The 23306-nt window shown below is 46.7% G+C and overlaps 1 protein-coding gene across 2 annotated transcripts in view; it reads left to right on the forward strand.

Moving 5' to 3' along the window:
• The first annotated feature begins 410 nt into the window (after positions 1-410).
• The window catches only part of LOC129834715 (synaptotagmin-9-like), a 41698-nt gene continuing 18802 nt past the window's right edge, over positions 411-23306 (forward strand). Inside the window, exons 1-2 of one of the 2 annotated variants that reach the window (XM_055899951.1) lie at positions 411-1150; positions 21284-21788. In XM_055899951.1, coding sequence (XP_055755926.1) covers positions 1003-1150; positions 21284-21788 — 653 coding nt within the window. In that variant the 5' untranslated portion in view covers positions 411-1002. Of the gene's footprint in view, positions 1151-5847; positions 7262-21283; positions 21789-23306 lie in introns of those variants that run through there. The other variant, XM_055899950.1, reaches the window with a different exon arrangement.

Here is a 23306-nt window from a genome sequence, read left to right on the forward strand (position 1 = left end):
AATCACTGAAATGGACTGAGAAATTATTAAATTGACTGCACAATAAAAGAGGTGCTTACTGATCAATTGTGCAAATCTACAATAGAATTAGTTATCAACCAGCCTCACCATGCAGCCCTTAATGGCATTGACATACTGTATATCCCAAGATAAATAGGTAGAACAACAATCCTACCTGGCCACTATTATGTTGCACTCTCTCTAACATGTCCAAAGCAATAAACAGAACAGCATAGAACATAACTGAGAAAAGCAATAAAAATTCTGCAGTAGCAGAAAACAGGCACTTACTACTAAACAACGTGCACAGTCAACACCACTAATTAGTTTGTTTTCAGGGCCAGTTGTATGGAAACCCACTTGGGCGTAACTCTTGACGTGCATTTGGATACCAGCCCAGGGGTCTCGGCGCAAAGAGAGCATTGGGGGTTTAGTGTTGACAGCGCCGTTACTAAGCGGAGCGCTTCGAACCGTGGAGAATCGGGATCACGCTCGCTCATTGTGTTGATGGTGAATTGAGAGACCGGCTGCGCAGCGCCGGTCATTCACACATCGAGAGAGCGCATGCACTTTTTCAGCACCAATTGAGTGTGGACAGCGCATGGTGCCTCATAGCCTGTGAGTGATCGGACATTCAACCTGTGGCTAAATTGTACGATATGCTACTTTGATGGGGAAACCCCAAAATTGAATACTACACACTCGAAAAGGGATGCCGACGTTTGGAAAGAAATAAAGGAATATGATGTTTTTTTGACCTAGTATACTTACCTGTTCCTCCTCCGCTACCCTGGTTGGTTTTTCAGACAGCCAGAGTGGTGCTGAGCTGCGGGGTGTTGGTGACTTCGCATCGGCTGGAGTGGTGCACTGCTACTGGGGCTTCAGTTGACTCTCTGCCGGGAGGATTAGTGTGATTCTGCGGGGGCTAGTCGACTCTCTGGTGGGCGGGGTGGTGTGGTGGTGCCATAGGAGCCCCTCCATTCAGAAGGATGCTGGTGGGAAATGCCTGGCGACAGAGAGGACGAGATTTGTCAAAAAGCACTAGAACTACTGTCTGATCTGTGCTCTAAAGGGGAAGTACAGAATGAGAACTGTCTGGATTTCATTTACCATTTCCGGGACCTCGCCAGACCACGCTACACGGACTCAGGTATTAATGCACCGGTCAATCATATCCAATTAATCAGCCCTGAAAGCAGTGTGTGTATGCAATGCGTATGCGCTCTTCAGTTTGAATTATACAAAGATGTAACTTTTTTCCCTGTGCTCTGAAATCCACATACACTTTGAACAGATTTTTTCACACATTAAGCATGGAGAGATAGGGTTCCATTTCTGCACAGAACTTGTTGCATGGAGAATAGGAGTGGGGGAATTATTTTATGTAGGGTTTTGCAGGAACACTTGTTTGATAAAAAACAAAAGTCAGTAGGCTATATTCAACCTTGCCTATAAATGTAGTGTGGGATATGTGCGCGCCATGGATCTTGTTATATGTGCCTTTATTTCTGGTGCACCTGAGGTGGATGGGGGGTTGGGAGTGGGGGATGGGGACTGGCGCGAGTTTGCGTAGTCCTTGGTCGCATTCATTGAAGCTTGAGCTCGCGTGATTCCCAATGCTATCTCATTTTTTGCATTGGTACATGCGATACAACACTCGGCCACACTAAAGATCTCAGCGGATTCGTTTTGTAATCCCTGACCCATTCATCAAGGGTGAGCGGTGAGTGCATGCGTAGGTGTGCTAGCCTCAGCAAAGGAGGGAGGCAGTGCTTATAGTGGAGCGGGAATTTTGGGGAACCTAGCACACCGAGCAAGCCTGTCTGGGGAGAGGGAGGAGTGCATTCTTAGTAATACAGTATCACACTAACCCACGCGAGCTGTTTGTGTGTGTGTGTGTGTGTGTGTGTCCCACTCTACCCACTGATCCATGACTGCCTGTTGCAGACCCTGGTGATTACTACCTGGTGAAGGTTCTCTGGAGGTTTCTGGAAGGCATAACATGTGACATTGTGTCCCCAATGGGGGGAGCGTAACCCCACCCCCATCCTTTCAGTCAAAACCTCTCTTCACTCTCCCAACTCCTTGCTCCCTTCTCTCCTCCCATTCCCCTATAACCCCTCTACCTTCTATTCTCTGTGCACTCTCCTTCCCTGCTCCTCTCCCCTGTGCACCATTTCTTCTCCCTTCAGCACTATTCTCTGTGCACTCTCCCTTCTCCTCTCTCCATTCTCCCCTCTGCATTGACAGCCAGGTGGAGTGTCTATGGCGGGGGTTATTGAACTGCGATCAGGGGCAGGTTCCCTTGAGTCCATAGTCCCTGGTTTTATTTACATATCCAACTGAGCCATGTCATCCTGTCCTGGATGACTGGCACCTCAATAAAACCATAGAGAAATAAGGATGAAAGAGAGAGGAGAAAAATATATAGGAAGATTGACAAGTCTTTTTGCATTGGTCTCTGGCATTCAAAGATAATATGTGACCAAACGGAGAGGACTGTGTGTGTGTGGAGGGTTAAAAACCAACCATGGCTAAAACATTTGCAGTGTTTGTACAGGCCAAGCGACTCCTTCACACCAGATCAGGTCACAATGAATGTCTGCACCTTAGTCAATGTTAAGGCCACTTTGAAGCTTTCTATTTTAAATAATCTAGAGAATGAAAAAATATATATACAGTGGGGAGAACAAGTATTTGATACACTGCCGATTTTGCAGGTTTTCCTACTTACAAAGCATGTAGAGGTCTGTAATTTTTTATCATAGATACACTTCAACTGTGAGAGACGGAATCTAAAAGAAAAATCCAGAAAATCACATTGTATGATTTTTAAGTAATTAATTTGCATTTTATTGCATGACATAAGTATTTGATCACCTACCAACCAGTAAGAATTCCGGCTCTCACAGACCTGTTAGTTTTTCTTTAAGAAGCCCTCCTGTTCTCCACTCATTACCTGTATTAACTGTACCTGTTTGAACTGGTTACCTGTATAAAAGACACCTGTCCACACACTCAATCAAACAGACTCCAACCTCTCCACAATGGCCAAGACCAGAGAGCTGTGTAAAGACATCAGGGATAAAATTGTAGACCTGCACAAGGCTGGGATGGGCTACAGGACAATAGGCAAGCAGCTTGGTGAGAAGGCAACAACTGTTGGCGCAATTATTAGAAAATGGAAGAAGTTCAAGATGACGGTCAATCACCCTCGGTCTGGGGCTCCATGCAAGATTTCACCTCGTGGGGCATCAATGATCATGCGGAAGGTGAGGGATCAGCCCAGAACTACACGGCAGGACCTGGTCAATGACCTGAAGAGAGCTGAGACCACAGTCTCAAAGAAAACCATTAGTAACACACTACGCCGTCATGGATTAAAATCCTGCAGCGCACACAAGGTCCCCTGCTCAAGCCAGCGCATGTCCAGGCCCATCTGAAGTTTGCCAATGACCGTCTGGATGATCCAGAGGAGGAATGGGAGAAGGTCATGTGGTCTGATGAGACAAAAATAGAGATTTTTGGTCTAAACTCCACTCGCCGTGTTTGGAGGAAGAAGAAGGATGAGGACAACCCCAAAAACACCATCCCAACCGTGAAGCATGGAGGTGGAAACATCATTCTTTAGGGATGCTTTTGTGCAAAGGGGACAGGACGACTGCACCGTATAGAGGGGAGGATGGATGGGGCCATGTATCACGAGATCTTGGCCAACAACCTCCTTCCCTCAGTAAGAGCATTGAAGATGGGTCGTGGCTGGGTCTTCCAGCATGACAACGACCGGAAACACACAGCCAGGGCAACTAAGGAGTGGCTCCGTAAGAAGCATCTCAAGGTCCTGGAGTGGCCTAGCCAGTCTCCAGACCTGAACCCAATAGCAAATATTTGGAAGGAGCTGAAAGTCCGTATTGCCCAGCGACAGCCCCGAAACCTGAAGGATCTGGAGAAGGTCTGTATGGAGGAAGGAGTGGGCCAAAATCCCTGCTGCAGTGTGTGCAAACCTGGTCAAGAACTACAGGAAACGTATGATCTCTGTAATTGCAAACAAAGGTTTCTGTACCAAATATTAAGTTCTGCTTTTCTGATGTATCAAATACTTATGTCATGCAATAAAATGTAAATGAATTACTTAAAAATCATACAATGTGATTTTCTGGATTTTAGATTCCGTCTCTCACAGTTGAAGTGTACCTATGATAAAAATTACAGACCTCTACATGCTTTGTAAGAAGGAAAACCTGCAAAATCGGCAGTGTTTCAAATACTTGTTCTCCCCACTGTATAACTTACAATAGATCTCTCACCTTTACCAAAATAACTTCACAGACATCTGCCAGCTGTCTATACATTCATGTAGTGCTGAGCATGTTGCTACGTAAGCACTCAGACTTATTATGCACATGGATGTGATTCTGGGCTAATGTGTAACATATGCCTTGTTGAGTCTTCAGCAATAGCAGCCCCGGGGGAAATTAAGCTACTCTATCTTAAGCCAGATCATGGCCATAAAGCGAGTGGCTGGGAAAAGAGAGTTTTCCAGCAACATGTCCCCCTGCTGTGCTCACCTTGTAGACTTGATAGACTGAGAGCAGGACTTCCAGCTACTCAACACTGTTTAGGTGTCGTTGCCACAGTATTATCAAACTCTACTTATAGATAATGTCTGTGATATATGCCTGTGAGGTTTTTGGTTGGTAGCAGCTCACTCATATCCACATACAGTAGCTAATCTACACTGAGCGTACATAACATTAAGAACACCTTCCTAATATTGAGTTAAAAAATATGTTGTCTTGCCCATTCACTCTCTGAATGGCACACATACACAATCCATGTCTCAATTGTCTCAAGGCTTAAAAATATTCCCCTTCATCTACACTGATTGAAGTGGATTTAACAAGTGACATCAATAAGGATCATAGTTTTCACCTGTTCAGTCAAACTATGTCATGGAAAGAGCAGGTGTTCCTACTGTTTTGTAAACTCAGTGTATATTGACTGCTAATGCTGCTGATGACTTACTGAGGAAAGATGTAGGTAATGTAGATGATTACATATCAGTTTGTTATAGGGGCACACTAATTAGTGCTTCCTAACTAATCTCTCACTAATTCAACATCAAACAATCTGTAAGGCACCTTAGAGCAACACAAAGGAATACTACTGTAGGTTCAAGGTAATGCTTAAATTGGCAGTATCCCCCCCCCCCTCTTTCTTTTGGATGTTTTTGTTAGCTATCGGGTTCATTTGAGTCTTTTCAGATATACTATGAATCTTTACCTCCTCAGGCAGTACCAGGGCATCCTGCCAAGTAAACCACCACTAGGCCTCTGGATCAATGTGCTCTCAGGCTACAGGGCTGCCCATGTCAGTCTATCGCTCTCATCTCTGAGCTCAATATCCACAGTCCAATCAGATGCCACAGTGTGATCTAAACACAACTCACCCCTGGTGTACCATGTCTTTGGTTTGTTATGCCACAAAGGTGACAGGAGTGTCTTTCCACATTTTGTCTTTCCACAGCTGTGCATAATTTTTACTGTTACTGATGATTGCCAAACAGCTGTCTTCACTATTTTCACCTCTGTGAAGGTACAGTATGTAAAAGGGCTATGATAAGATTTCATTAAGATTTGGTCACTGAGATCCAGAGAAACATGGTATCTCACAAACCCAGACCTTGTTTAAGACAAGATAACATCCTGAGTGTTCTCTTGCATAGCCCTGTCTGTGCTTAGCCATTTAGCATATGTATATATATATATTATTTTTTTAAATAATTCCCCCAGTGGATTAATTAGACAAATCATAATTTAATATGCCTCAGTTGATGTAAACCCACAGGTTTCATAAACCAACGGACACACAGGCCTGGAGAATGGGACAGTATATGGAAAAATATGGTAAACTACATGGTACAATACGTGATGATGCAAAACAATTTACAGTTGAGTGGGTTTGTTTTGTAAATGCCTCTAGAAAATCTGGCCATTTTACTCCCATAAAGATAGCTTGGCAAAATGCCCAGCCTCTGCAGGTGTGCCATTATGTGTAGTAGTGATGAGTGCTGATTTACTCTGCAGTTCGGAAGGTGTACGTTGGTTAGGTTGTCACGACTTCCGCCAAAGTCGGCTCCTCTCCTTGTTCTGGCGGTGTTCGGCTGTCGACGCCACCAACTTTCTAGCCATCGCCGCTCCATTTTTCATTGTTCCATTTGTTTTGTCTTGTTCCCTGCACACCTGGTTTTCATTCCCTAATCACACTGCATGTATTTACTCCTCTGTTCCCCTCCGTGTCTTTGTGTGAAATTGTTTATTGTTATGTGGTTATTGTGGCGCGCCAGGCTATGTTTCCATGTTCCGTGTTTGTGCACGTTGTATGTTCATTTAGTACATTAGCTTTGGTGAGTGTTTTTTCGCGCTTTGCACTTTTGCCTTTTTTTCTGGAGGTTTTGACGCAGTTTGCGTCCATCTGTTTGTTCACTCTAGCCTGAATAAAGTGTGCGCCTGTTCAAAACCCTCTGCTCTCCTGCACCTGACTTCGCCACCAGTACACACACCCTTGACAGAGTTCGCAGGAGCAGGTACCCAGGTCAGAGGAGTCGAGGAGCACTTGGCAATGCTGCATCAGCTCGGTGCCATGATGGATTGCGTTGTCCAGACCATGGACCGCTGGGAGAGACAGGAAGTCTCTCCAGCACCTCGACCAGTACAACCGGGGTTACCTCTACGCGTCCCGTTCGGATCCAGTTCCAGTGGGATTCCTCTCTCCCTTCCCAGGGAGTATGATGGGACGGCAGCACAGTGCGAGGGGTTCCACTTGCAACTGGACCTATACCTGGCCACCGTTCACCCAGCTCCCTCGGGAAAGGAGAGAGTGTCCGCCCTCGTCTCATGCCTCTTGGGGAGAGCTCTGGAGTGGGCAAACGCCATGTGGGGGGAAGGAGACGCGGCGTGGGACCACTTCGAGGAGTTCACCCGTTGCTTCCGGGCCGTCTTCGACCATTCGCCCGAAGGAAGAGTGGTGGGGGAATGGCTCTTCCACTTGAGGCAGGGCACGAGGAGCGCCCAGGAGTTTGCCCTGGAATTCCAGACCTTGGCCACCGGAGCAGGATGGAACGACAGGGCCCTCATCGACCACTACCGATGCAGCCTGCGCGACGACGTCCGATGGGAGTTGACCTGCAGGGATGCCACCATCACTTTTGACCAACTGGTGGACTCGAGGCAGCAGGCAGGGCACTCTGGCGTCACCCCAGGTGAGTATGCACCACTCTCATCCAGAGTCCTCTGTTGTCCACCTGTTTGTACATGTTTGTTTTCCTGAGTTTTCCCCGCATTCCCAGCATAAGGCGCTCGTCGATTCAGGCACAGCTGGGAATTTTATAAACAGAGCGTTCGCCCTTAGTTTAGGGATCTCCATTATTCCTGTGGTTAGACCTTTCCCGGTACACGCTCTGGATAGCCGACCATTAGGGTCCGGGCTATTCAGGGAAGCCACCATCTCCCTGGCCAAGGAGACGCAGGGGGGTAACGAGGAGAGAATCAGTCTCTTCCTCATTGACTCTCTTGTGTTTTCCGTGGTACTAGGCCTTCCCTGGTTGGCTCGTCATAACCCCACCATTTCCTGGCAACAGAGGGCTCTCTGGGTGGTCGTGAGAGTGCTCGGGGAGGTGTGTAGGGGTTTCCGTTGGTGCTACCACGGTGGAAAGTCCAGTCCAGGTCCCCACCGTGCGCATTCCCCCAGAATATGCCGATTTGGCTCTCGCCTTCTGTAAAAAGAAGGCGACTCAATTACCACCTCATCGACGGGGCGATTGTGCGATAAATCTCCTGGTAGACGCTGCACTTCCCAGGAGTCACGTGTATCCCCTGTCGCAAGCGGAGACGGCGGCTACATAGACATATGTCTCTGAATCCCTGCGTCAGGGGTACATTCGGTCCTCCACTTCACCCGCCTCCTCGAGTTTATTTTTTGTGAAGAAGAAGGATGGAGGTCTGCGACTGTGCATTGACTATCGAGGTCTCAATCAAATCACGGTGAGGTACAGTTACCTGCTACCTTTCATCGCCACGGCGATTGAGTCGATGCACGGGGCGCACTTCTCAATAAACTGGATCTCAGGAGCGTGTACAACCTGGTGCGTATCCAGGAGGGAGACGAGTGGAAGATGGCATTTAGTACCACCTCAGGCCAATATGAGTACCTCGTCATGCCGTACGGGTTGATGAATGCTCCATCAGTTTTCCAATCATTTGTAGATGAGATTTTCAGGGACCTGCACGGGCAGGGTGTAGTGGTGTATATCGATGACATTCTGATATACTCCGCTACACGCGCTGAGCATGTGTCCTTGGTGCGTAAGGTACTTGGACGACTGTTGGAGCATGACCTGTATGTCAAGGCTGAGAAGTACCTGTTCTTCCAGCAGGCCGTCTCCTTCCTAGGGTATCGCATTTCCACATCAGGGGTGGAGATGGAGAGTGACCGCATTGCAGCAGTGCGTAATTGGCCGACTCCCATCACGGTAAAGGAGGTGCAGCGTTTTTGCCAATTACTACCTGAGATTTATCCGGGGTTTTGGCCAGGTGGCTGCTCCCATTACCTCAATGCTGAAGGGGGGTCCTGTACGGTTGCAGTGATCGGCTGAGGCGAACAGGGCTTTTGTTTTCTGTTTCTATGTTTTGGCCGGGTATGGTTCTCAATCAGGGACAGCTGTCTATCGTTGTCTCTGATTGGGAATCATACTTAGGCAGCCTGTTTTTCCACCTTAGTTGTGAGTAGTTGTCTGTGTTAGTGGCCTGTATAGCTCTAGTAAGCTTCACATTCGTTTTTTTTGTGTCTTGTTTTGTTGGCGACATTTATAATAAAGTAAAACGTACGCTCAACACGCTGCACCTTGGCCCGGTCATTTCCACCCGGACGACGATCGTGACAGGCCGAGTGTGGTTCCCAATCAGAGGCAGCTGTCTATCGTTGTCTCTGATAGGGAATCATACTTAGGCAGTCCTTTTTCCCTCTTTCATTTGTGGGTTCTTATTTTTGCACTTGTTGATATTTTGCCCTGCAGAACATCACGTTCGTATTTTGTTTTGTTGTTGTCGGTATTCAGTTAATAAATAAATAGAATGAACACGTACCACGCTGCGCTTTGGTCCACTTCTTCCCATGTCCATCGTGACAAACCTAGATATAGTTAGATTCTCCATTGGGCATAAGTCCATCCTCTCCTCAACTCCTCCTGACCCGGAAACCGATAAGTCATTGCACCTCCTCCCAGCTGCCCACTGCACTGAGGGCAGGGTCACCACCGATAAATCCATGATAATCGAAAACTTCAACAAGCATTTCTCAACGGCTGGCGATGCCTTCCACCTGGCTACTTCAACCTCGGCCAACAGCTCCGCCCCCCCCGCAGCTACTCGCCCAAGCGTCCCCAGCTTCTCCTTTACCCAAATCCAGATAGCAGATGTTCTGACAGAGCTGCAAAACCTGGACCCATACAAATCAGCTGGGCTTGACAATCTAGACCCTCTATTTCTGAAACTATCCGCCACCATTGTCGCAACCCCTATTACCAGCCTGTTCAACCTCTCTTTCATATCGTCTGAGATCCCCAAGGATTGGAAAGCTGCAGCGATCATCCCCCTCTTCAAAAGGGGAGACACCCTAGACCCAAACTGTTACAGACCTATATCAATCCTGCCCTGCCATTCAAAAATCTTCGAAAGACAAGTTAACAAACATTTCTCCGACCATTTCGAATCCCACCGTACCTTCTCCACTATGCAATCTGGTTTCCGAGCTGGTCATGGGTGCTCCTCAGCCACGCTCAAGGTACTAAATGATTTCATAACCGCCATCGATATAAGACAGTACTGTGCAGCCGTCTTCATCGACCTGGCCAAGGCTTTCGACTCTGTCAATCACCATATTCTTATCGGCAGACTCAGTAGCCTCGGTTTTTCTGATGACTGCCTTGCCTGGTTCACCACCTACTTTGCAGACAGAGTTCAGTGTGTCAAATCGGAGGGCATGTTGTCCGGTCATCTGGCAGTCTCTATGGGGGTACCACAGGGTTCAATTCTCGGGCCGACTCTTTTCTCTGTATATATCAATGATGTTGCTCTTGCTGCGGGCGATTCCCTGATCCACCTCTACGCAGACGACACCATTCTGTATACTTCTGGCCTTTCCTTGGATACTGTGCTATCTAACCTCTAAACGAGCTTCAATGCCATACAACACTCCTTCCGTGGCCTCCAACTGCTCTTAAACGCTAGTAAAACCAAACGCATGCTTTTCAACCGTTCGCTGCCTGCACCCGCCCGCCCGACTAGCATCACCACGCTGGACGGTTCCGACCTAGAATTTATGGACATCTATAAATACCTAGGTGTCTGGCTAGACTGTCAACTCTCCTTCCAGACTCATATTAAACATCTCCAAAATCAAATCAAGAATCGGCTTTCTATTTCGCAACAAAGCCTCCTTCACTCACGCCGCCAAACTTACCCTAGTAAAACTGACTATCCTACCGATCCTCGACTTCGGCGATGTCATCTACAAAATAGTTTCCAATACTCTACTCAGCAAACTAGATGCAGTTTATCATAGTGCCATCCGTTTTGTTACTAAAACACCTTATATCACCCACCACTGCGACCTGTATGCTCTAGTCGGCTGGCCCTCGCTACATATTCGTCGCCAGACCCACTGGCTCCAGGTCATCTATAAGTCCATGCTAGGTAAAGCTCCGCTTTATCTCAGTTCACTGGTCACGATAACAACACCCACCCGTAGCACGCGCTCCAGCAGTTATATCTCACTGATCATCCAAAAAGCCAACACCTCATTTGGCCACCTTTCCTTCCAGTTATCTGCTGCCTGTGACTGGAACTGAAGTTGGAGACTTTTATTTCCCTCACCAACCTCAAACATCTGTTATCTGAGCAGCTAACCGATCGCTGCAGCTGTACATAGTCCATCTGTAAACAGCACCCCCCCCCCCCCCCCCCAATTGACCTACCTCATCCCCTTACTGTTTTTATTTATTTACTTTTCTGCTCTTTTGCACACCAGTATCTCTACTTGCACATGATCATCTGATGATTTATCACTCCAGTGTTAATCTGCTAAATTGTAATTATTCGCTCCTGTGGCCTATTTATTGCCTTATCTCCTCATGCATTTTGCACACAATGTATATAGACACATTTTTCTTCCCTACTGTGTTATTGACTTGTTTATTGTTTACTCCATGTGTAACTCTGTGTTGTTGTCTGTTCACACTGCTATGCTTTATCTTGGCCAGGTCGCAGTTGTAAATGAGAACTTGTTCTCAACTAGCCTACCTGGTTAAATAAAGGTGAAATAAAACATTTAATAAAAAATTGCCATATATAGGAGAATAGAAGGACACAAGGCGAGACCCAAATGCAGACACAGGAAGCAGATGGATTAATAAATAGGAGCTCAACCAAGGGGTAGGCAAAAGGTAGGTCGAGAACAGGCGTGAGTTCATAAACCGGGACAGAGTCCAAAACAGTACCAGTCGAAGGGCAGTCTGGTCTAGTAACCAGATCCGAGTTCAAACAGTGCTAGGAGATAGGCAGACTTGAAGACAGAACAGGTAGAGTGGTCAGGTAGGCGGGTTCGGAGTCAGAATAGGCAAGTGTCGAAACAAGTGTCGAGGAGAAAAGCATGCACACATTTTAAAAACCCCACTTTTAATCTATAAAATGTCTGGTACAGCTAGCAAAATGTGTTTGTACCATGTTATACATAGTTTGCCCAATGACGCACTTGTGGAGGAGAATCTCATTTCATTCAAGCGCATTTGTTTCCACGTTTCCACTCCTCAATTACATTGACATGTTTCAAAAGGAGGCAGAAGAGGGTGGAGGAGAAGATGCATCCTTGAACGATTCACAATTTCGTCAAAAATAAGTTAAAATTGAAAACATTGGTGTTCACATGTGTATTTGTTTGATTTACAACTGCACAGGACCACCTCAAAGTCCAAAAATGGCATGGATAAATTATTAAAAATTCAAACTAATTTGGTTGGAGGCAAGTGATTCTCAGCAAGTGTAAATTACATCACCTGTGCCAACGTTCAAAAATAGCCATTAAACCAGCCATTCAACCAGTTGAGTTGAGATCTGGTGACTGAGACAGCAATGGCATATGGTTTACATAATTTTTATGCTCATCAAACCTAAATTAACTCAGGATCCCCACCTGTGTGGAAGCTCATGCTTTCAATATACTTTGTATCCCTCATTTACTCAAGTGTTTCCATTATTTTGGCAGTTACATGTATAATGTGATTAGTTGGTACGTAAAATACCTATCCAGGCATAAGATCTGGCATGCATCAGCCCACGCCTGGGCAGAGGAGCGTGCCCTTTACCTGCACCAACAGCTCTCCTTGGATGAGGAGGAGACGTTCGGCATCGGTAAAGGACCTGGCATAAACCATTCAAACCTCTAAACAGTTATTCTGTTCCTTATGAACATAGCCTTGGTTAGTGCAAACCTTTATACTGTATATACGGTCTATGTCTATGGCATAAACATTAGAGTTTCCACATAGTTGGAAGCACAGAATCGTCTAGAATGTCATTATGTGCTGCAGCGTTAAGATTTCCCTTCGTTGGAACTAAGGGGCTCAGCCCGAAACATGAAAAACAGCCCCCGACCATTATTCCTCCTCCATCAAACTATGAATTGGGGCAGGTAGCGTTCTCCTGGCATCCGCCAAACCCAGATTTGTCCGTCTGTAACAGTCCTGACCTATTTATGTTAGTTTTTATGTGTTTTTGGTCAGGGCATGTGTTTTGGGTGGGCAGTCTATGTTACCTGTTTCTATGTTGGTTTCGGTTTGCCTGGTATGGCTCTTGATTAGAGGCAGGTGGTTTGCATTTTCCTCTAATCAAGAGTCATATTTAGGTAGGGCATTATCACTGTGTGTTTGTGGGTGATTGTCTCCTGTGATGTCTTCGTTATGTTCGTTGTATTCACTTTTGGAGCTGTTTGGCTGTTCGTATGTTTCGATGTCCGTTCCTGTTCGTGAGTTTACGTTTGTCCATGTAAGTTTATGTTCAGGTTGCGTGTACGTCGTTTTGTTATTTTGTAAATTTTGAAAGTGTTTGTTTTCCTGTCATCAGTTTTCGTATTAATAATAAAAGATGGCATATTTCCCTGACTCCGCATATTGGTCTGAAGATCCTTCTCTCCTCACCTCATCTGAGGATGAGGAGAGCGACAGCTCTTACAGAATCACCCACCAAAATACAGAGACCAAGCGGTATGGGAAAAATGCTCGACGGAGCAACAAGGACTTTTGGACTTGGGAGGAGATCCTGTCTGGTAGAGGACCCTGGGCGCAAACTGGAGGAAATCGCTGCTCTCGTGAGAAGAGTGAGGCAGCCACAGCCCAGGAGCGCTGGTATGAGGAGGCAGCTAGGAGACGTGGATGGAAGCCGGAGATTCAAGCTCGTAACCGGAATTATGAGGGGACACGTCTTGCACGGAAGCCCGAAAAGCCCGTGAGTAACTCCCAAAAATTTCTTGGGGGGGGGCTAAGGGGTTGTGGGCCAAGGGCAGGTAGGAGACCTGCGCCCACTTCCCAGGCTAACCGTGGAGAGCGGGAGTACGGGCAGACACCGTGTTACGCAGTAGAGCGCACGGTGTCTCCTGTACGTGTGCATAGCCCAGTGCGGGTTATTCCACCTCCCCGCACTGGTAGGGCTAGATTGGGCATTGAGCCAGGTGTCATGAGGCCGGCTCAACGCGTCTGGTCTCCAGTGCGTCTCCTCGGGCCGGCATACATGGCACCTGCCTTACGCATGGTTTCCCCGGTTCGCCTGCATAGCCCAGTGCGGGCTATTCCACCTCGCCGCACTGGCAGGGCGACCGGGAGCATTCAACCAGGTAAGGTTGGGCAGGCTCAATGCTCAAGAGAGCCAGTACGCCTGCACGGTCCGGTATTTCCGGCGCCACCTCCCCGCCCCAGCCTAGTACCTACAGTGCCTATATTACGCACTAGGCTACCAGTGCATTTCCAGAGCCCTGTTCCTCCTCCACGCACTCTCCTTATAGTGCGTGTATCCAGTTCGGTGCCTCCAGTTCCGGCCCCACGCACTAAGCCACCTGTGCGTCTCCCAAGTCCTGTACACACTGTCACTTCTCCCCGTACTAGTCCTGAGGTGCGTGCCCTCAGCCAGGTGCCACCAGTGCCGGTACCACGCACCAGGTATAGAGTACGCTTTGAGAGTTCAGTGTGCCCTGTCTCTGCTCCCCGCACTAGTAGGAAGGTGCTTATCATTAGCACGGTGCCTCCAGTTCCGGCACCACGCACCAGGTCTACAGTGCGCCATATCCGGCCAGAGCCATCCGTCTCCCCAGCGCCATCTGAGCCATCCGTCTCCCCAGCGCCATCTGAGCCATCCGTCTCCCCAGCGCCATCTGAGCCATCTGTCTTCCCAGCGCCATCTGAGCCATCCGTCTTCCCAGCGCCATCTGAGCCATCCGTCTGCCAGGAGCCTGCAAAGCCGCCCGTCTGCCATGAGCCTGCAAAGCCGCCCGTCTGCCATGAGCCTACAGAGCCGTCAGCCAGACAGGAGCCGCTAGAGCCATCAGCCAGACAGGAGCCGCTAGAGCCGTCAGCCAGACAGGATCTGCCAGAGCCGCCAACCAGACAGGATCTGCCAGAGCCGCCAACCAGACAGGATCTGCCAGAGCCGCCAACCAGACAGGATCTGCCAGAGCCGCCAACCAGACAGGATCTGCCAGAGCCGCTAACCAGACAGGATCTGCCAGAGCCGTCAGTGAGCCATGAGCAGCCAGAGCCGTCAGTGAGCCATGAGCAGCCAGAGCCGTCAGTGAGCCATGAGCAGCCAGAGCCGTCAAAGAGCCATGAGCAGCCAGAGCCGTCAGTGAGCCATGAGCAGCCAGAGCCGTCAGAGAGCCATGAGCAGCCAGAGCCGTCAGAGCGCCATGAGCGTCGTGAGCCGTCAGCCTGCCATGAGCGTCGAGAGCCGTCAGCCTGCCATGAGCGTCGAGAGCCGTCAGCCTGCCATGAGCGTCGAGAGCCGTCAGCCTGCCATGAGCGTCGAGAGCCGTCAGCCTGCCATGAGCGTCGAGAGCCGTCAGCCTGCCATGAGCGTAGAGAGCCGTCAGTCTGCCATGAGCGTCGAGAGCCGTCAGCCAGCATGGACCTGCCAGAGCCGTCCAAACAGGACCTGCCAGAGTCCTTCAGCCGGGATCTGCCCCTTGTCCCGGTGTTGCCCCTTGTCCCGGTGCTGCCCCTTGTCCCGGTGCTGCCCCTTGTCCCGGTGCTGCCCCTTGTCCCGGTGCTGCCCCTTGTCCCGGTGCTGCCCCTTGTCCCGGTGCTGCCCCTTGTCCCGGTGCTGCCCCTTGTCCCGGTGCTGCCCCTTGTCCCGGTGCTGCCCCTTGTCCCGGTGCTGCCCCTTGTCCCGGTGCTGCCCCTTGTCCCGGTGCTGCCCCTTATTCCAGTGATGGTCCTTATCCTGGTGCTGCCCTTTGTTTTTGTGCTGCCCCTTGTCCCGGTGCTGCCCCTTGTTCCGGTGCTAGCTGATTATTTAGGGGAAGGTAATGTTTGGGTGGTCAGTGGTAGGGGTAGACAGAAGAGGGGAGTGACTATGGTGGTATGGGGACAGCGTCCGGAACCGGAACCACCACCGTGGTCAACTGCCCACCCGGACCCTCCCCTGGACTTTGTGCTGGTGCGCCCGGCGTTCGCACCTTGGGGGGGGGGGTACTGTAACAGTCCTGACCTATTTATGTTAGTTTTTATGTGTTTTTGGTCAGGGCATGTGTTTTGGGTGGGCAGTCTATGTTACCTGTTTCTATGTTGGTTTCGGTTTGCCTGGTATGGCTCTTGATTAGAGGCAGGTGGTTTGCATTTTCCTCTAATCAAGAGTCATATTTAGGTAGGGCATTATCACTGTGTGTTTGTGGGTGATTGTCTCCTGTGATGTCTTCGTTATGTTCGTTGTATTCACTTTTGGAGCTGTTTGGCTGTTCGTATGTTTCGATGTCCGTTCCTGTTCGTGAGTTTACGTTTGTCCATGTAAGTTTATGTTCAGGTTGCGTGTACGTCGTTTTGTTATTTTGTAAATTTTGAAAGTGTTTGTTTTCCTGTCATCAGTTTTCGTATTAATAATAAAAGATGGCATATTTCCCTGACTCCGCATATTGGTCTGAAGATCCTTCTCTCCTCACCTCATCTGAGGATGAGGAGAGCGACAGCTCTTACACCGTCGAACTGCCAGATGGTGAAGCGTGATTCATCACTCCAGAGAACGCGTATCCAATGCTCCAGAGTCCAATGGCGGCGAGCTAGAAATGTTGTGAAATTATATATACGGTTTTTATTTTTTTATTTCTCCTTTATTTAACCAGGTAGGCCAGTTGAGAAAAGTTCTCATTTACAACTGCAACCTGGCCAAGATAAAGCAAAGCAGTGCGACAAAAACAACACAGAGTTAAACATGGGATAAACAAATGCACAGTCAATAACACAATAGAAAAGTATACGTACAGTGTGTGAAAATGTAGTAAGATTAGGGAGGTAAGGCAATAAATAGGCCATGGAGGCAAAATAATTACAATTTAGCATTAACACTGGAGTGATAGATGTGCAGGTGATGATGTGCATGTAGAGATACTGTGGTGCCTAAGAGCAACCAAAAACAAAAAAACAATATGGAGATGAGGTAGTTGGGTGTGCTATTTACAGATGGGCTGTGTACTGGTACTCTCTGACAGCTGATGCTTAAAGTTAGAGAGGGAGATATAAGTCCAGCTTCGGTGATTTTTGCAATTAGCTCCAGTCATTGGTAGCAGAGAACTGGAACGAAAGGCAGCCAAAGGAGTTGTTGGCTTGAGGATCACCAGTGAAAGATGCGAATCAAATCAAATCAAATGTTATTTGTCACATACACATGGTTAGCAGATGTTAATGCGAGTGTAGCGAAATGATTGTGCTTCTGGTTCCATCCATGCGGTAATATCTAACAAGTAATCTAACCTAACAATTTCACAACAACTACCTTATACACACAAGTGTACAAGAATGAATAAGAATATGTACATAAAAATATATGAATGAGCAATGGCCGAACGGCATAGACAAGATGCAGTAGATGGTATAGAGTACAGTATATACTTATGAGATGAGTAATGTTGGGTATGTAAACATTATATAAAGTGGCTAGTGATATATTTATTACATCAATTTTTTCATTATTAAAGTGGCTAGACATGAGTCAGTCTGTTGGCAGCAGCCATTCAATGTTAGTGATGGCTGTTTAACAGTCTGATGGCCTTGAGATTTAAGCTGTTTTTCAGTCTCTGGGTCCCCGCTTTGATGCACCTGTACTGACCTCGCCTTCTGGATGATAGCGGGGTGAACAAGCAGTGGCTCGGGTGGTTGTTGTCCTTGATGATCTTTTTGGCCTTCCTGTGACATCGGGTGGTGTAGGTGTCCTGGAAGGCAGGTAGTTTGCCCCGGTGATGCGTTGTGCAGACCTCACTACCCTCTGGAGAGCCTTGCAGTTGTGGGCGGAGCAGTTGCCGTACCAGGCGGTGATACAGTCCGACAGGATGCTCTCGATTGTGCATCTGTAAAAGTTTGTGAGTGATGTTGGTGACAAGCCAAATTTCTTCAGCCTCCTGAGGTTGAAGAGGCGCTGCTGCGCCATCTTTTTAAAAGTAGAAGCTCGAATTGTTTGGGCACAGACCTCGATAGTATGACAGAACTCTGCAGGCCATCGCTGCAGGCCATCGCTGCAGTCGATTACAACTCTACCACCTTTGAAATATCTATCTAAAATGTTGTAGTTGGGGATGGGAATTTCAGAATTTTTGGTGACCTTCCTAAGTCAGGATTCTGACACGGCTAGGACATTAGGGTTGGCAGAGTGTGCTAAAGCAGTGAATTTAACCTGTCTAGGCTGAGGGTGCCGCTAGCGGCACTCCCCCCCCACCCCAACTGAAAAGGCAGAGCCGCGAAATTAAAAAAAAATATATTTTTTAAATATTTAACTTTCACACATTAAAGTCCAATACAGCTAATGAAAGACACAGATCTTGTGAATCCAGCCAACATGTCCGATTTTTAAAATGTTTTACAGGGAAGACACAATATGTAAAGATGTACATCTATTACCTAAAAACACATTAGCATAATCCACCACATCCACATCTTTTATTTGTCCACCAACACCAGTAGCTATCACCAATTCGGCTAAACTAAGATATTTATAGCCCCTAACCAAGAAAAAAACTCATCAGATGACAGTCTGATAACATATTTATGGTATGGGATAGGTTTTGTTAGAAAAATGTGCATATTTCAGGTAGATGGCATAGGTTACAATTGCACCCACCGTCACAAATGGACTAGAATAACTACATAGAGCAACGTGTTTACCTACTTACTAATCATCAAACATTTCGTAAAAATACACAGCATACACTAATCGAAAGACACAGATCCTGTGAATACAGACAATATTTCAGATTTTCTAAGTGTCTTACAGCGAAAACAAAATAAATCGTTATATTAGCATAGCACAGGTGCAAACATTACCCCAGCATTAATTCTAGCCAAAGTGAGCGATAACGTCAACATCGCCAAAATATATTATTTTTTTCACTAACCTTCTCAGAATTCTTCAGATGACACCCCTGTAACATCACATTACAACATGCATATACAGTTTGTTCGAAAATGTGCATATTTAGCCACCAAAATCATGGTTAGACAATGGGGAAAGTAGCCCAGCTGGTGAGAAAATGTCCGTGCGCCATATTAGACAGTGATCTACTCTTATACATAAATACTCATAAACGTGACTAAAAAATATAGGGTGGACATCGATTGATAGACAATTTAATTCTTAATACAATCGCGGAATTACATTTTTGAAATTATCCTTACTTTTCAATACAGTTTGCGCCAAGCGAAGCTACGTCAAAAAACATGGCGTCCTAAGCCACTAACATTTTTCGACAGAAACACGATTTATCATAATAAAAATGTCCTACTTTGAGCTGTTCTTCCATCAGTATCTTGGGCAAAGGATCCTTTCTTGGGTCTAATCGTCTTTTGGTGGAAAGCTGTCCTCTTGCCATGTGGAAATGCCAACTGCGTTCAGCATGAACTGGAAGCGTGCCCGGCGATTCACAGCGTTTCAGAAATAAATGTCCCAAAATCGCACTAAACGGATATAAATTGCTATAAAACGCTTTAAATTAACTACCTTATGATGTTTTTAACTCCTATAACGAGTCTTAACATGACCGGAGAAAGATTACTCCCAACACTAATGCTTGGAACAGGTGCGGGTCGGTGTCCTCCACGCGCATAACGCAGCTCCAAAAGACTTACTAGCTACAGGGTTTTTTAATTTATAGTGCCTGTGAACGCGCAATCGACCCCATTCAAATCGTCATCACGTAAAGGCATCCAGGGGAAGACGTAAGCAGTGTCCGTATACTCATAGCAATAACAGTGGCCTTTTAACTGACTCCAGATCAGGGGCCAACATTTCTGAAATCTGACTCCATGTCAGGGAAATTGCTGTAGAATGGGTTCTGTTCCATTTAGAGACAAAATTTCAACTCCTATAGAAACTATAGACTGTTTTCTATCCAATAATAATAATAATATGCATATTGTACGATCAAGAGTTTTGTAGGAAGCCGTTTCAAAAATTACAAGATTACCATAAATAGTGACAACAGCGCCCCCAGCCTCAACAGGTTAAAAAACTTAGGGAGGAGGCTTCTGATGTTAACATGTATGAAACCAAGGCTTTTACAGTTACAGAAGTCAACAAATGAGAGCACATTGGGAATAGGTGTGGTGCTGGGTGCAACAGGGCGTGGGTTAACCTCTACATCACCAGAGGAACAGAGGAGGAGTAGGATAAGGGTACGGCTAAAGGCTATAAGAACTGGTCGTCTAGTGCGTTGGGGACAGATTTCTGGGTGTGGTAGAATAGATTCAGGGCATAATGTACAGACAGGGGTATGGTAAAAGGTGAGTACAGTTGAGGTAAAGCTAGACATTGAGTGACAATGAGAGTGGTTGCATCTCTGGAGGCACCAGTTTAGCCAGGTGAAGTCTCCGCATGTGTGGAGGATGCGACAAAGAGCTATCTAAGGCTTTTAGGGCGGGGCTGGGGGCTCTATAGTGAAATAAAACAATAACAACTAACCTAAACAGTAGTAGATAAGGCATATTGACATTAGGCAGAGAAATGAGTAGCCGAGTGATCATAGGGTCCAATGAGCAGCAAAAGGTGAGTCGCGGCCATTCGGTAGTCTCTGCTATGCTAGGCGAGCTGGAGACACAGCGATTAAGATAGCTAGCGGGCCGTGGCCAGCAAATGGATCTTTGGCGACATCGCAATGGAAAAGCCTGTTGAAACCACCTTGAACGATTACGCCGGCAGACCAGTTGTGATGGATCGACGGGGCTCTGTGTCGGCAATAAAAGGTCCAGGCCAATTGGCAAAAGAGTTATTGTAGCCCAAGAATAAGCTGGTGGACCTTTTCGGCTAGCCGGGAGATGTGCTAGCTCAAGGATAACTGGTGTTGCTTCCGGACAGAGACGTTAGCCAGGAGTAGCCACTCGGATTGCAGCTAGCTAGCTGCGATGATCCGGTGTAAAGGTCCAGAGCTTGCGATAGGAATCCGGAGATGTGGTTGAGAAAAAGCAGTCCGATTTGCTCTGACTTGATATCACGCTGTGCAGACTGGCAGGTATTTACCGAGCTAAGGCTGGCTGGTGTCCGAGTTAACGGTGAAGACCGCTAGCAGTGGCTAACTGACTACTAACTAGTAGCTAGTTAGCTGGCTAGCTTCTGATGGGGGTTCCGGTTCTAAAGTATAAATTAGCAGATCTGTACCACATTGGGTGAGGCGGGTTGCAGGAGAGTATATTCAGTCCGTAGATGGAAAGTGAGATTAAAATATATACGAAAAAACTAGGAAAACTATTATTTACACGGGACAAGCCGGGACAAGACAAAACAGACATCCAACTGCATCTTGGAATTTTTTTATGTGGTGATGATGATTAATTCTCTCCCAAGCCTTTGTCTTGTACATGTGTCATTGATCTTTGTTTGTCTCACTGTGCCTCTCAGCTCCTTATATCAGTAGAATTACCCTACTAACTTTCTCCCTTTCTTTCTTTCCTCCCTCTCTCCATCTTTCCCCCCCTTCCTGTATTCTGTAGATGTGTCAGTGAGCCTGCTGTCCCTGGTGGTGACAGCCTGTGGCCTGGCCCTGTTCGGGGTCTCAATCTTCGTCTCCTGGAAGCTCTGCTGGATCCCATGGAGGGAGCGTGGCCCCTCCCCCAGCATCAAGGAGCCCACCCATGGGCACCACAATTCCCCCATGGCACCTTTACAACCCTATGTCCCATCCAGGGAGTCAGTCTACACAGCCGTCGACCCACTTGTCCCAACCCTCGACCGCCGTGAGTCCCATCGCTGCTCCATTGTCCCTGTGGCATCTGGGACCGTGACGGGGCCGGTGACCCCCGTATCACCGCCCCCCATAGCGGCGATCATCCCCATCCCAGAGGCGGCCATGAAGATTAGCCACACGTCTCCAGACATCCCCCTAGAGTCCCAGAGTAAAGGCCGCGAGAACGGGGTCCACACCAACCCTCGTACGCAGAGGCAGACTACTGAGCCCTCACCCTCCGTCCGGTCAATGTCTATACACACAGAGATTGGGTGAGTACTATATCACAGTCCTCTACTATGATGAAGTCACTATTGTACTATGTACTGTGCTTGTATACTGTAGTACCTACTATACCAAGCTCCCTTACAATATAAGACTGCTACTAAGACTGCTACTTTGCTTTCATAATACATAGTATTTAATTAGTTCACCACAATGGTTATCACAGGAGGAGTAAAGCTTTCAATACAGTACACTGTCAGTCCATGAGTACCACAGTCCACCAGGATTGGGGTTGATTCCACAAATGTATTATAAATTCAATTTAATTTAATTCAAATTCCAGGTCAATCTTTCAATTCAGAGATAATTCCATTCCTCTAAATTCCAAGAATTCCACAAATTCAAATTCAAATTCAATTCCTTCAGGCTTTCAGGATGATCATGTCACCGTTCAGACAGCCTACCTATATTTCCAGTATTACAGGTTAAAATTATTACAAATAAAATCTACAGTAAATGTGTTATACTATTTGTGATCATTCCTTTTTAACTGGGTAATGGAAAAATATTGAATTCCAATTAAACTCCAAAGATTAAATTTCCTTTACAATTACAATTCCATTCAAAATAAACAAGTACAGTCTAATTCCAATTCCATAATTTGAAGATTTTTTAAATTTCAATGTAATTCAATGTCAATTCTCCACCATGAGTGAATTTATGAATATAATTGGACATTCTAATTAAATTAATATTTACCCCAATCCTACTGTACAAATATTTATACTGTCCTTCTGAAGTAAAGACATTATAATTGGTTCGTGACTTTGGTTTGCACAATATTTTCCACGAGTAAAATAAACCCCGACAGCCCATTCATTAATTTGAAAAAAAATTCTCCAGATTCTTAATTTCACTTTCAGAACATTGTAAACTTCATCCACACTTAGGTAGAAACCATGACTCACTCCGGAACTGCAATCTGGGAGGTATTCCATTGATATTCCCGTAGACAGCCATTTCAATGACTGGTGAGCTCAACAACAACAAAAATACGGATGGATTCTCCTCAGGTTTTCACCTGCCATATCAGTTATGTTATACTCACAGACATTATTGTAACAGTTTTGGAAACTTTAGAGTGTTTTCTATCCAATACTACCAATTATATGCATATCCTAGCTTCTGGGCCTGAGTAACAGGCAGTTTACTTTGGGCACCTTAGTCATCCAAACTTCCGAATACTGCCCCCTATCCCGAAGAACTTTTAAAGCCCTGTGTGACACAAAAGAGGCAGTTGGGAAGTTCTAGCATTAACAAGGTTTGAACATTGAACAGAAGCTCAGACATAGCAACCCAGCAGCTGTAGGGCAGCTATCCCACTGAGTCTTGTGGAGTCAGAAAACAATGTTCTGTGAGTAATTCTAACCCAAGACACTCTTTTTATCAATGAGTTTCACTTTAGCTGTTAGTAATTTGTTTGTGTTTGAAGGAAAGTCTATCCACTGCTCAGCACGTAACACTTACCCACAACTCATCCCTCTTGAAAAACCGAGTAGAGTGAA

This window comes from Salvelinus fontinalis, chromosome 35 (assembly GCF_029448725.1).
Source record: "Salvelinus fontinalis isolate EN_2023a chromosome 35, ASM2944872v1, whole genome shotgun sequence".
Classification (NCBI taxonomy): Eukaryota; Metazoa; Chordata; class Actinopteri; order Salmoniformes; family Salmonidae; genus Salvelinus; species Salvelinus fontinalis.